The sequence below is a fragment of the Episyrphus balteatus genome, chromosome 3 (assembly GCF_945859705.1).
Source record: "Episyrphus balteatus chromosome 3, idEpiBalt1.1, whole genome shotgun sequence".
NCBI classification, from domain to species: domain Eukaryota; kingdom Metazoa; phylum Arthropoda; class Insecta; order Diptera; family Syrphidae; genus Episyrphus; species Episyrphus balteatus.
The window spans coordinates 41,055,881-41,071,432 of NC_079136.1; the positions used below are offsets into that span (position 1 = coordinate 41,055,881).

At 31.6% G+C, this 15,552-nt stretch overlaps 1 protein-coding gene across 2 annotated transcripts in view; it reads right to left on the bottom strand.

The window, feature by feature from the left end:
• LOC129915501 (protein Skeletor, isoforms B/C) overlaps positions 1 to 15,552 on the bottom strand; it is a 90,313-nt gene that overhangs the window by 41,078 nt on the left and 33,683 nt on the right. For both annotated transcript variants that reach the window (XM_055995060.1, XM_055995061.1), the window contains exons 2-3: positions 13,937 to 14,013; positions 13,512 to 13,663 (exon numbers count right to left, since the gene is read on the bottom strand). In XM_055995060.1, the coding sequence (XP_055851035.1) occupies positions 13,512 to 13,663; positions 13,937 to 14,013 (229 nt within the window). The remainder of the gene's footprint in view (positions 1 to 13,511; positions 13,664 to 13,936; positions 14,014 to 15,552) is intronic.

The following is a 15,552-nucleotide window of genomic DNA, read 5'->3' on the forward strand; positions in this document are numbered from 1 at the left end:
TTCTTTATTATATGTATGTATGTAGGTATGACTTTCATGATTTCGAAAGTGATCACAACTCTCCCATTTTACTGCTTCACATTATGTCTCCAATTATATTGGGTTCACTGGATTTGACGTCCCTTACTTTGGTGGACACTTTGTGGATTAATCAAAAAAAATTAATCTCATTAATTTTTTCTAATTAAATGCTAGTTTGTTGCACAAACCAAACAATTGAGAATCGCATGGTTTTTGAGTTATTGATTTTTCCGGCAAAATAAGTCTGAAATCATTACAAACAATAGGGTTGGTCGAATTTAAATGCTTTTTAATTCCACAATTCCGATAAAATAAGACTGAACACTGAAGTAAGCGGACAAAAATAGGAAAATCATTATTTTTTAATGTCCCCAATTGTAGCTAATTAAATTCTTATAGTCCAGTAATTTTAGGTTTTATCTGCGGAAAAATTCCTACTGTGGGCTGAATTTTAATATACACCTTTATTACGTGGTTTCCCCTTTTGCATATTATTTTCTATCCCAATGTGTACATTTTTACTTTTTTTTTTTAAATAATCCGTATTTACGTAATATGATAAGTTAATAAGAGCAAAAAAATGTAAACTACTTTGATAAAAACCTCAAAAATTTAGCAAAATAAATTAAAAATATGTATTCTTTCGTAAGTGAGTGCAATCTAGCTACCTTCTCTGAGCTCTACTCCCGAAACGGTTCATTTTACAGAAAACTTTTGCAGGTATATGTTGTAGATAATTTCAGGACAAACAATTTTATTTGACCTCTGATGACCTCCAATCAAAAGGTCGCGAGATATTTGCGAAAAACTTTTCGTGACCTTTTGACCCTTATAACTTTTTAAGCCGGCACGATATCAATGTCGATTTTTCAAATCGTCATTAAAACGCCGTAATAAAGGTGTATACCAAAATTCAGCCCAGTAGGAATTTTTCCGCAGATCGGGGTTAAAAATGACTAAAATGACTGGACTATTTGTTGCGCTAAACTTAATTTTGTAGCTCCACCCAGTAATTTTTTATTTCAACTTGAGGTGTCAGAAGTGCACTTCTGGTTCGATCAAGCCATTGGAGACATTTTCTTTTTTTTTTTGTAGTAACTGAAGCTTTAAAAAAAAAAATTTTTTGATGCAAACTCGAATTTTGTACATCGAACACTTTTAAACATATTCAAGGTTTTGTTTTAAGAAGTTAGCTTAAAACAAAGCTTTCAATATCCAAAAAAAAAATGTGAAATTCAAAATTTTTTGTTGCAGAAATTTTAGACTCAAATATAACGCGAAAATCTTTATTTTGTAGCTCGAGATTCTGCTAAAATAAGATTCAACATCATATGTAACTGTCAAAAATTTGAAAAAAGTTGCATTTTCAATTAGTATTGGGCGGAAAACTCTAGTATAGAGCTTTCAAGCATCTAATAAAATCTGTTCAATGATTTTCATGATGTGTGAAATCAGCTTAATCGAACGGTATGTTATAACAGTTTCGTATATCGCCACCTTCCGCTTGTAGATTAGGAGAGGGTAACTTTCTGTAAAATAACTAGGCATTTTGTCACCGCTCAGAGTTTGGAGATGAGAATCGTGAACCGTCCAAACCCGATGTCTCCCATATTTTTTACAGAATTAAGAGGATATTTCATCTGGCTCAATCGCTTTACCTTTCTTGGAGTTTTTGACATCTTTTGTTGGAAAATTTATTCACAAGTAGTAGTAGTGGCGTTGAGCATCGTTTACCCTCTGTAGGCACACCTCTTTTTTGCGAATTTGGTTTATACTTTTTCATGTCACTAGAACCTTTTTCAGTCTCATTTTTTTATAGAGAATGATATATGAAATTGATGTAGAATTTTCCGAGGAATCCGAATATTGTATTCACAATTCCAGAAAAATGTATTTTCACCCTTATGAAGACAGTTTTTTGTGACCAGATTTTATTTTTGTCCTGTCAAATTCGCACCCGTGTGCCGACAGAGGGTTAATAAACATTAATGCGAGCAAATTTCCTTAGGAAAATACCTTTTTTTTAGCAATTTTGAAGTTAGCTGCATTCTTTTTCATGTTGGCTTCATCAGTAGCCAGGTCAGATATTTAACCAAGGTTGCGAAACATGCTTTATTCCGTACTCTTTGCTTTTGCTTTGGTCAAGCTGTCACTAGAGCTCCAATTTTTTCTCGTATATCAGAACAAAGAGCTCATAGACAGCAGAATAATTACTTATTTTCTGAAAGTTGTTATAAGATTTCTAGCAAAAGTAATTCCCCCTCAAATGATATGACATGCATCTTAAAACAAAATACGATACCTTTTTGGAGTATTCTCTTTAACATAGTTATTGTTCAAAATTCATAAGCTTACGTTTTTTTGTTTAGAAATTGAATAAGATTAAAGGTTTTTAAAGTATTTTCATTAAACAAACAAAAGAACATCTTAACACCACACAGAGAGTCCAAAGTTATTCATAAGCAAAATAATTCAATTTAACCCAAACAACAGAATCATTGACCCATCATGATGATGTATCACAAAAACCCCTATTTCATTTAAATTCAACCATCAAATAAAAAAGAATTTAAAAATAGAACACCTAAACTTCAATTGGTTTTTTGCATAACAATGAAACAAAAAAAAAATAGTCTTTCACAAGTTGTAAATCGAAAATAGACTATTTCAACCTTATCCACAGCACACAGTTGCCAGATGCCAGTTGCTGCTGCTGCAACACATTTACTTGTCATCCGCAAATGATATAAATGGGTAAAACTTTTTCGAAGAAAATTTGCATTCTCCGCGTGGCGTCGTGGGCGCCATTGTCACGCTGCTAATTTAATTACTTACGCTCATTGCTGACTAGCTACATAAAAGATAATTACATGATAAAAACCAGGGCGTCAGCATAGCATTTGGCAAATAGACAGGGACAAGGAGGCAGGAGACGTATACAAAACCGCCTCATCCTTTTTTATTTTTGTATTTCATTGTCATGCTCGTTGAGCATCATCACCAGGACAACAGCAACTACCACGACAACGCAAAACGACGACGATGGATGGAAACGAGCCTTTTGGTCTTTGGAGTTTGGTTGTAATATATACAACCCCTCTCCCCGTATCAAAAATATTCTGAGCCAAGTTAACACAAATAAAGAGCCCTAAACTGAAAGGAACTCCTTTTCATTGCACCAATCCACCACACCACACCATCAAACCAACACTATACCATCTTACATCAACCATCCAGGACATTGATTGAGGATGAGGCAAGAGAGTGAGACATCAACGAAACGTGACACACGTTTGGCAGGCACGTCTTTCGCTCTCTGCATTCAAAAATGCCTATGAACTGTGAATATGATGGTTTTGGTGCTTTGCTGGCTGAAGGGTGCCAAAGCGAGAACATTCGAATACCCTGGTTCGTGCCCATTTCTCGAACAAACGAAACAAAAACGCCGAACCAAACTAATAAAGGCCGACACGTGCCGTCAACAATGAAACGCATTAAAGTGAATTACAATGAAGTTACTCATTCTCCTGTCTAATATAAAAGAAGTATATCGTGTCCTTCGGTGAATGAAATATACGAACAATAACAAAAACACCTCTTACCCCCCAACCATTTTATATATCGGTTTAGAATTGAAAAAATTGAGTGAAAAAAAAAAAACATGAAACTTAGAATGTGCATTAAGAAGGACTTCAATAGAAGATAGGTTCCGGTGTGGTTGGGTATTGAGCTTATGAGATGAGAAAATGGCAGAGAGAGAATTTTCTTAAGAACACAGGAGCCGCTATGTATAAGCTTCTTTAAATCTGACAGCTCATCATATACGTAAAACCATTCAGGAGCAATGATCTAATTTCCACTATACCACACCATTGTATGTGTATATTTATTTCTAGAATATTATTTTCTTGGGACAATAGATTGAATATAATAGACTTGTTAAAATATTTTTGTCTCCCATCAATGTGGGTAAATTGAGAAAAGGTGTGGAAAAGAAGATTAGACAAAATGGATGTGTCTTTGTTTTGTCATACGAAAATACTATTTTGGACTTGAAATAAACCCAAATTTGAAAATTGTTTTGAGTCGTATTTTTTTAAATACTCAACAAATAAATTTGTTCATCATTTACAACAATTTTTATTCAATTATTTGTATTTATTTGGTATTCATTTTTTGTAGAATAAGAATATAATTATCTTGGACTTTAGTTATAAACATTATTTATTTAAAAAGTTGATATTCAAATTATTGTTTCGAAACTAAAGTTTGTACATCAGCTCTTTTGTTTTAGTATTAATTTTGTGATTTTAAGAAAGCGAATATGTCTGCATTGAATTTATAAGTTTCAATGGCCATTATTGAGCAGAAATAATGTATGAACACTAAATTATGATTCTTTTTCTATTTGTTCGACACTCGTAATCATTCGAAAAAGTTAGAAGGGTCCAAATTTAAAATATAGGTAATGCCTGAATGTCTTAAGGCTTATTTTAACAGCAGCTAAATATAACTGGGTCTTACTAACTTGCTCTTGTAATTCAAAAATTACATAGGTAACCATTGAGCTTTAGATTACATTTTCAGAAAAAAATTAAAAAAAAAAAAATTTGTTTCCTATTTTTTATTTGTTTTGAAAATTTTAATAAATTTTAATCTTAAAAATGATTAAAAAATATTTGCAAGCTATTGAAAAAAAATATCTCATTTTATTATTGCAATTGCTTTGAATATTACGTCTGCAGAGTTTAATCAAAATCGTTAGATCCGTTTTCGAGTTATTTGGTATAATTTCAAAAATTTGTATGGGAGGTACACTTTCTAACAAAAAAAACAAAAAAAAAAAAACCAACTTTCAGAATTGTATAAAAATTTGAAGAAAATCTACACGTTCAGGTTGTGGAAATGTGTACAGATGGACGTACAGACGTACAGACGCACGATCGGAATTGCGAGACCCAATTTTTCGGAGTTCTCCATCATTGTAATATTGGTTTTGATTTAAACCTCAAATTTTTTTTCGACACGAAACCAATACTTGCCCTGTATAGAGCAAGTAAAAATATGAGCATGGAGTTCCTCAGGGATCAGAACTAGTTCCGATTTTCTTCACCCCATATACAAAATCAACTTCTTCGTCTCTTTCAGTAAATTATACCGTTTGTCTTTGTTTATGATACAATGATTGTGGTCCATCCTCGTCTGGTTACATTACCGAAAATAATGCGGGAGGGGTTTAATGCTGTTTTAAAATAGTGCCACGACAAGTGGGTAACTTGGAAGATTTATGGCCAATCTCATAAAGCTCTTTTAAATATTTATCAGGCTATTACGTCCTAAAATGACGTTATTTAAAAATTTAAAAGCCTTTTTAATGTTTATGAAATCGGTCATTAGACTTATATCAACTAAGAGAGATAGCTGGTCCTTTGTTCTACTAATCCTTATTAAAATACATTACCAAAATCTTATCAAATTATTTCGTTCTAAAACTTCCATAAATGCGATCAACTTTGGTGGTGGTGGACACTGGGAATCGAACCTAGACCACTGGCGCCAAAGTCCATCGCACTAACCATCGCGCCATAAGGTTCTATAGAAATATATGAAAAAAAAAAATTAAACCATAGTGAGGTAAACGGAACCAAATGCAATATATGAACATGCGAAACTTTAGTCAATAAGCATAATGCCATTCTTTGTTTCAGAACTTAAATTTATTTATATAAATACTAAAACTTTGATTACTATCTTATTAGTACTTATGTTTATATTGTTGACTCTAGATCATCCATTAGCCTACATTTTCTTCTTTTAACGAAGACATTTAGTTCCGCCTTGAACCTATTTTCGGAAGACATCTTTAAGTTTTTAAAAATAGATAAGGCCAGGTCACCCATTTAAATGAATTCGTTATTTCAGTCAAGGTTACAATCATTACCACCACCTACTGCGCTTGACAGTAGTTAAAAAAAAATAAAGAACAACAAGACACAAAATCCAACATCTTTAGAATTCATAAGACTTCTGTCATTTGCATCTTTTGTATAACTCACATGGAAATCTCTAAATGGCATCATTTCTTCTTCTACACTTTTTCTTCTTCAGCCTAAATCCTTAATCCTTCGTGCAATAAAGGTCACATTTAAAAATATATATACAAAAAAAAAAGAAACAAAATCACAGGATAAGACGACAACGACGGAGGAGAAAACCTTCATCGTGGGTATTATGTCTTAATACTCTCGCTAATACCTCGTACACTTCATTTGTATAAGCTATATGCCTCGTATAACATTATTATTCCGTTTAAGTACTTGAAAATCACAACAAAACTCATCCCCAGGACACCCATCCATCCATCCTATCCATCCATCCATTTCCACTTCCATCGCACCATCACCATCGCCATCGCTACTCCCATTCATCACTGCCACCAACTCACCCCATGAAAGAACACAGAAAAGCTGAAAAGCATCCTTTCAAACAATTCGATCAACAGTTTTTTACTCGGTTCTGTCGTTTCTTTGTCGAAGCTTGCCAGTGTAGTGGTGCGGTATTCTATAAGTGTGTGTGAGAGTTTTTTTTTATTCTTTCTTGATTTTCCTTTATGTGGAATGTATATGATGCGGAGTGTGACAGGCGCGGCAACACGCAACAATTCTACAAATCTATTCAATCAAACCAGCACAGCAGCAAGTAGCAGTAGAAACAGAAACAGCAGCAGCAGCTCCCCCTTGTGGTGCGAATATGTATTCATTGATGTTTTTTTGTCATCGTTGTTGTTGTTTCTTTTTTTTTGGAAGTCCTCCCTAGGGGTTTGGATTTAGGCACGGGGCTTTAAGATGAGGGTAAGGAAGGATTTGCAAACGACTGCTTTTATTGAAATTGAGCGGATGGAGAGTTGCGAATAAGTGAACGAAAAAAAAAGTATTGAATGGAAAATGAATTCACGTCTATACTCCAGTCAAAGCGTCGGAAAAAAGGGCCTCACCTTGCGCAGAGAGGCACTGTCTGTTTTTATTTCATGGATCGATAGGGGTATATTTAAAAGGCTTAAACCCAATTTCTCACCACCTGATCATTCTTTTTAGCGGAGTTATTCACAAAAATGCATTTTTTGGGATATTTTACTTCTAAGCTAATATCTTTGCTCCAGGTTATCGTAGACCAAAAAATAAACATACATTCTCTTTCTTATAATATTTTCTATCGTTGTATGTAATTTCATTGTATTTGAGTGAGTAAATATAAAATGGCAGCCATTTAAAGTCAAATTCTTGTTGTTAAAAAACACATTTTTGTCATTATTTCGAAAAAAGCTCATATCATGATTGACATTTTTCTAACCTATTTTGTAGCCCTGTTAATGTCCTGCATTTTACAGAAAAAATGAGCTCTTTATCACCAAAGATGGCCGAGCTATTGATAAATGAACGCATGCAAAACCGGTGCGAAAATACCCAAAAATATCGTTTTTTGGGAATAACTCGACTTCAGAATGTCCTACGGCAAAAAATAAAGCAATGAATTGTTCGTTACAACATTTTCTATCAATTTAGTGCACAATCTTTTTGTTGAAACAAATAAAAAATAAGTAATATTAAGTCAAAGTCGTTTTTTTGTTTAGCAAACTCTTGCCTTATTATTTTGCAAATGGTGCGAGTATTGGCTAAGAAAATAAAATATTATTGTAGTCCTTTAAATTATCTACAATTTAAAAAAAAATTTAGCTCTCTACGACCCACACGAGCCGAGAAATTAATTTTTTAAAAAAGGTCCAAATGACCAACGAAAAAACATAAGACAAATTCTCTTATAACAGAAACAATGAAAACAACCCCTCTCACTGAGAACTAGTATTCGAATCATAAACAAGGGAAATTTTTTTGAATTTTCGTACGGATTAATGCTTTCTTAAAATTATAATAGCTCGGCTCCCGTGGGTCGTAGAAAGCTAAATTTTTTTTTGAATTGTAGATAATTTAAAGGACTACAATAATATTTTATTTTCTTAGCCAATACTCGCACCGTTTGCAAAATAATAAGGCAAGAGTTTGCTAAACAAAAAAACGACTTTGACTTAATATTACTTATTTTTTATTTGTTTCAACAAAAAGATTGTGCACTAAATTGATAGAAAATGTTGTAACGAACAATTCATTGCTTTATTTTTTGCCGTAGGACATTCTGAAGTCGAGTTATTCCCAAAAAACGATATTTTTGGGTGTTTTCGCACCGGTTTTGCATGCGTTCATTTATCAATAGCTCGGCCATCTTTGGTGAAAAAGAGCTCATTTTTTCTGTAAAATGCAGGACATGAACAGGGCTACAAAATAGGTTAGAAAAATGTCAATCATGATATGAGCTTTTTTCGAAATAATGACAAAAATGTGTTTTTTAACAACAAGAATTTGACTTTAAATGGCTGCCATTTTATATTTACTCACTCAAATACAATGAAATTACATACAACGATAGAAAATATTATAAGGAAGAGAATGTATGTTTATTTTTTGGTCTACGATAATCTGGAGCAAAGATATTAGCTTAGAAGTAAAATATCCCAAAAAATGCATTTTTGTGAATAACTCCGCTAAAAAGAATGATCAGGTGGTGAGAAATTGGGTTTAAGCCTTTTAAATATACCCCTATCGATCCATGAAATAAAAACAGACAGTGCCTCTCATCGCAAGGTCAAATGACGCTTTGACTGGAGTACTAACTCGAGCGAAAATGTTTTTGTTTGCGGATACGTTACGTTTTTCGTTCGTATTGCATAATTCTAAGTGGTTCGTCGACTTCATCGTTGTATAATATAATAGTTTCCTTCGTTTTTCGTGTATTATAGTTGTGACGACTTGTGAGTAGGTAGTATATAGTGAAAAAGGCGATGACGACAAGACTATTGTTCGAGATTCGAATTCAATTTTTCCTTTGTCTAGTTAAGCTAACATATTTAGAACATAAAATGTATTTTCATGTTTTGCTTGTTTTTTTTTTTATGTGTGAGAAATGTAGAACTCGTATGGGAAAAGAAACAATCGATATAGAATTTGATGGTTTAGAAATCCACAATTTTGGGGTTAGTTTTTTTTTTATTGAAAAGAGAGAGGGTTTTTGTTTTGGAATAAAAGATAGGATATATAGACATATGGTAAAATGGTAAAATGGTAGCTGAGGGATATTTATTTTTATTGCTGTTCAATCAAAGTGAGGGTATCAATGTTTTATCGACGATTAAAAAAAAGTATATCTATGATTGACAGAAAGACAAGTATACAATTATTTATATTTAAATCGATTGATGACAGCTAAGTTTTGTCTCCGTAGAAGGACGACATTGGGTCGAAATGTCAAAGTAAAATGCGTTGTTATTACTTTTTATCACACTTCGAAAGTGAGTTTCCACCAAGGTAGTCTTTTTGACGTTATCAAAATGTTGGCTGGTTGCAGCTCACTTTGAGTTTCTTGGTTAACACCTTATATAGGCTACCCCAAATTAAAGACTTAAAGTTATTAGAAACAATTAAGCCTTCCATCTGTTGTCATATTCGTTGAAGAACCTTTATTTACATATTTAGAATCCATGTATAATAGGCTGGGTCACAAATGTATGGAGAAATTTTTTTGCTGATTTTTTTACGGGCACAGAGATGAAAAGGTGCCAAACTGTGAATAGAACAATAATATAATGTTTGGTTATAATCAGACTTTATCTTCTGCCTCCGGTTGCCCAGCCAGGTTCTCTATGAACTTTGGTCCTATAACCTTAGGAAAAAACTCAGGCCTTTTTCGAACCATTCTTACTTTTGTTTCAATAATGTCAAACATTTCACACTCGTTTTATTTGTTAACATAGTCCAAATCAAGCCCCTCAAAAACTTTCAGCTACGTAGGATTAGTATAGTTTCTGAGTAAAAGGCCTTAAAAAATCGCAAAAAAAGTAGCTGATTTACTCACTAACACACTAACTAACATATGATAAAAATTATGGAAAACTTCTAGTTTTCATAGAAACTTGTTATGGTCATGGATCTTGAAGTACATACAAGGAAAAAATCGAAAAATTGAAATTTTACATTCAGGGGGCGTGGTAACCGCCCATTTTGGCAGAATTAATATCAATTATTAAAAAGTATACTTCTGAATACCCTAGAATCTTGAAACTTGGTAGAATTGTAGTTAATGCAAAGGAAACATATTCAAACTTACGATTTTCTACCTTGGAGGCGTGGTATCCCGTTAAAAATAATAAAAGAAAGATATAATGTTTCATAAATTAATTAACAAGTCTTAGAAAAATGTAGTTTTGGTTTTTTTTTTAATTTCTCAAAAACGACAAAACATTTTTGCATCCGGTTTTCTGTTTTTGCTTACAAACAAATAAGAGCATTGAATTTTGAAAACTTAAATAGTACTTAATCACATAAAATTAAAAAAAAAAATTAGTTCGCAAATTTAATAAAATTTTTTTTCAAAATTTTGATTTTGAAAATTAATTAATTTTTCAAAAACTGTTTTATAAAACAGCTTTATTTGAAAGCAAAATAAAAAAGAGATTTTGGGCTTAACAAAAAGGTATAACATGTTGTTGTAGGTATAACCGTTGATTTTTAATAATATTTTTTCCTAATTAAATCATTTTTTTTTTAGAAAATTGCCCCTCCTGACTAAACGTGGGCGAATATTAATCCCCTCCAATACGATTTTTTTCTTGTCCGGACCCAACCTACACGCTTAAGCTTTTTGGCACATGCTCTTGAATTAGATTTTATAAGAAATTAGATAATAATCAATTAAGCAAAGCATGTGTGGTTTTTAGGCAAAAATCAGCTATTTCAAAAATTAACCCACAATCCGGAGGCACTTAAAGTTAAAATAAGAAATGAAATTTTACTTATAAGCTAACCGAACCATTTAGCATCTTTTAATCGCTGAGCCTTTTTGAAAATCCAAAAAATTTTATTTTGACCCACCCTAATGTATAAGCTTCGGTAACTGATGATAGGAAGAACTTTTGGTATCGATCTTGTGATCAACACTTGAAGTGTTCGCAAAAAAAAACAAAGAAGGGTTTGAATCTCATATTCAGGAAGTGCTATGAAATAAGGAGGCTTTGGAAGAGTAAGTGGTGGAGAGTTATGGGGCTATCGCAAAAATCTTGAAGCTGTTACTATGAGTTTAAAATGAGTTGAAGAAATAGAGGTATTAGAGTTTTTGCCAGCAGTGGTGGTTTGTCTTCTTCATACAAGCAATTAACTCCACTTTAAATTAAGTCATAGAATACCTACACCAATCCCTTTTTGGGGTCTAAAAAAAGTATTTTACAATAACTTAAAAACAAAAACATTCAAAAATGGTTGTCTATTAGCCAGAATAATAAAATAAATTTAAGAACAAAAGTAGATTGTGAGAAACAATTTATCTGTGATATTCAAACTTAAGCCCCATAAGCATACTGGACAACTACATTACAGTTTAAAGCTAAAAAATCAATAAGTAGAATTGGAAGATTATTTGATCTTTGAACTAACACCAGAACATGTTTTAAATTTAGACGGAAGAAAATATGCCGAAGAAAGGAAACTTGTCAGATTAGAGATTTGACGAAGGCTGAGTCATTGTTAATGGGACTAAAAAGCTAGGAACACACATGCGATATAGATCACAATGATTTCAATGACTGTGGTGACAATTTTCAAATTTTTAACCGTTTGAAGCATGTGTGTTCAGTGTTCACATCCATTGAAATCCTTCTGATCCATTTTTGAGAGTGAATAATCGCATGACCCAAATCACATGTGTGTCTCTAGTCAAAGACAACTTCTACCAAGGGTGCAATAATATATAACATCGCCAAATTAAATCAGTGTAGAGATCAAACGAAAAACCAATCTTCAAAACCGCTGTTTTTTTTTGGAACTTTGAATAAAAAATAAAATTCAAAAGCTGAAAGCATAGAGGCTTAAATCATTCCCATTCTATTGTTTTGGCATATCCACAGATAAATTTAAACTACAGTAACATCGACTTAGACTAACAATTAACAAAGCGCTATGGTACGAGGAGCTTGTCGGAAAAATTCTCACCTTAGCAACTGTGCGTATTTTTCAACAGCTGGATAACATTCTTGTCAAATCCACTTTAAGGCCGCATTTTCAAAATTTCAGATTTTCTAAATTTTTGACTTTAGGCAACATTTAATTTATAGAAATTCTATAAGCAACCCATTTAAAATTTCACTGTGATTTTCATTTAATAGATTTTGCCAATTTTGAGTGTTTTTTCTTTAAAACCTCGGTTAAACTGAAGAATCTTACATTTTTTTAAAAATTATTTTCGCTTCTTTCTTTAGCTCTATTAAATCTTTTTTTCTTTTTTTGTCGGCAGTAATCGTCAAAATACTGAAAAAGTAATTGTGATAGTTTTTTACCGACTTCCAAAAAGGAAAAGGTATTCAATTCGTCTGTTTTTTTTTTATGTTTGTTACATTATAACTTTGGACTGAGAGAACCAATTTTGATGATTCTTTTTGTATTGAAAAAACTGGTGCATGTAGTGTGGTCCCATTTCAATTTTGTTCAGTTCTGGCTATAGAAACTATGAGAAAAACCATAAAACCCAGTTTTGATAAAAATGATTATTTTGAAAATATTTCTATTCTCTTCTGGTAAAAAAAAAGCAATAAAATGTGTATATGATTTTAATTATACCTAAATTTATGAACTTTATTGAAGATTTTCACTCATATACATAAGAGATTCTAATAAAGCATTGTCAAGTTGTCGCTGTGTCGTTTTGTGAAATGTTTATTTTTTTCATTATAAAAGCAATTTGTCACTTCAAATTTACCAAATTAAGGTAAAGAATTTAGAAATTCTGAAATCTGAATATTCTTGTATAGAATGTTTGAATACAAAATAATGGTAAAGCACAATAACGGAACACAGAATTATGTTCATCATACAATACATTTCTAGATCCCAGCACATAATTTAACAATTGGATCCAACAATAAATGTTTAAGAAATAAACTTGTACAAAAACCATTCCCTTTTTTCCTCAAACAAAATCTCACATTAACACAACAACTTCATATTCCAACTATCAGCTTTCATTAAAAGTTCAAAGACCAGAAGATTCGTATCGCCATCTTGCATGATATACTCTTTCTCTCTCGCATTAAATTTTCTAGTTTTTCGCCTTAATTTTCATGAAAAAAATAAAGAAGATTCATCCCCGCATTCAGCTCGATTGTGTTTAGGCATCTCTCTAAGTCCATGAACCACACCCTCACCTCGAGCTACAACAACCCTTAGTTTTGTATGACTTAGTATTTCCTGTTGAAAATTTTAATTTCCAAATAGCTTTGCCTTTTCTAAGCGCTAAGCTTCTCTATGTGTGTAAATGTATGCTCCTGACAGAACCATACTATCTTTTCGCACATAAATATTTCATTAAAAAAAAAAAAATTGTATAAGACTTACATTCCTGTATATTCCTCTGGATAGGGAATAATAAATCCTTCTGGACTCGGTCGTGGTGTTTTGCCAACCCAGAAGAATGCATCCGGACCGGTTCCATCGTATGCGAATGATTTTATGAATATAGTTGATTCATCTACCGCATAAATGGAGCCCTACAAAAGTAAAGAAATATACAAAAAAAAAACTTTAACTCATGTATGTGAATATGTTTGTGTATGTGTGAATACTCGTACTATACAGACAGAGATACTCATATAAAGTACAAGTTGGATGATATACGTTAAAGAACGTATTCGAATGTAAAAATATAGGCTTGTGTATCCCTATCAAACATATAAAAAGGAGACTTTTACAGTCTTCCTGGATGAAAATTATATTTTATCTGCAAAAAAAAATGATTTTTTGTTCTTTCTTTTATCTCTTACCTTAATTCCATGTGCAAAGTTAGAAAACTGTCCGATATAACGACCGTAATATGGCTCAGGTGGAGCCCGCCCAAAAGCTGAAAATATACAAAAAAAAAAATATATATATGAAAAATCAAAAATACAACAAAAAAGAATATGAAAAGGGATAAAACCCAAGTTGGTCTTAAAGGCTTTTAAAATAATTAATTAGTATATATATGTATAATGTATTGTGGTTGTGTATATGATTTTACACAATGGATGACTTAAATAGGTCACTTAACGTAATGATAAGGTGTAAAGGAAGAAGATATATTAATTAATTCCTTGAATACAATCTTCATCAGGATTTAAAATTGACCATTGCTAAAAGAAAGAGTTAATTATGAATTTTAAATATTTGTTTAAAATAAATGTTTGTTGACTTTAAAGCAAAAGTATGAACTTAACATTTACATTCATATATGTATTATGTAGTTATATTGAGTTTCAAGTTAAATTTAATTAAGTTCATTTAAAATTAATCATTAAAAACGAGAGCCTGCTTGGAAAATTGGATTGAAACTATTGTTGAATCTCTTTTTTTATTAATCTTTCTAGCTCGGAAAGTTCTGTTGTATGTTTTTTAGTGGCATATTTTATGCTTTTTTTTAGAGACTAATATTTAAAATTTTTCAAGAACACTGTACCTACATTAAATTTTTATAATTTGGAATTTATGTTTTTATTTTTCTTCTGATAAAATTTCAAATGTTTAACTTAAGTTAAAGTATGTACTTATAACACGAAGGAAAAATATTACAAATTTTCTTAATGTGTTAATGAAACAAAAAAAAAAAATAAAGTTCGCTGCTCAGCTCTTTTGTTTTAACTAGTTGCAAATTTTTCTTGCTTAAATGTTCTTTTTCCATGTTTCCAATTGAGTTTTATTATTCTTGGGTTCTACAAATTACTTGCAAGCAAATTACTAGAGAAAACTATGTGTTTCATAGTTTCCATTTCGAGTTATAGCCCAAAACATAATAAAGTTAAATTTGTTTCAAACTTAAAAGTTAAGGGTTTTCGATTATTTCGTAATAGAACATATGACTAAAGCTATATAATCATTTTGGAAAAACCAATGATTCTCAAAAGCGACTACAGCGATTCTGATAAAAAAAAGTCATGTGTGCAATTCACACGTGGTGAAACCTTACAAAAAAATTTTTTTCTTGCAAAAAACAGAAAAAATCTACATATTTTTTATTCTATCTCCTTTAAATACATGTTTTTTATATGACAACCTATATTAATTTTATATCATCTGAAAGCTTATTGTTTCAGCTCAAAATATTTATATCGTCCATGTCTATACAACACCTACAAAAAGAGCTTATTTTTTTCAAACCAAATCACTTTCCATCAAAAAAGCAAAAAAATCAATCTTGTTTCTCTTTTAACACAATTAAATATATTTTTTTAAATGACAACCTATAGTAAATTTTATATCATCTGAAAGGTTATTTTACCTTTTATATGACGTATGAATCATATTTCTACCATGCCTAGAAAAAAATAAGAATGTTTTAAATCCAACTATGTCGAAATTTCAAGCTGAGATTACGGTACTTCCTACACTGGTCATCGTCAACAGA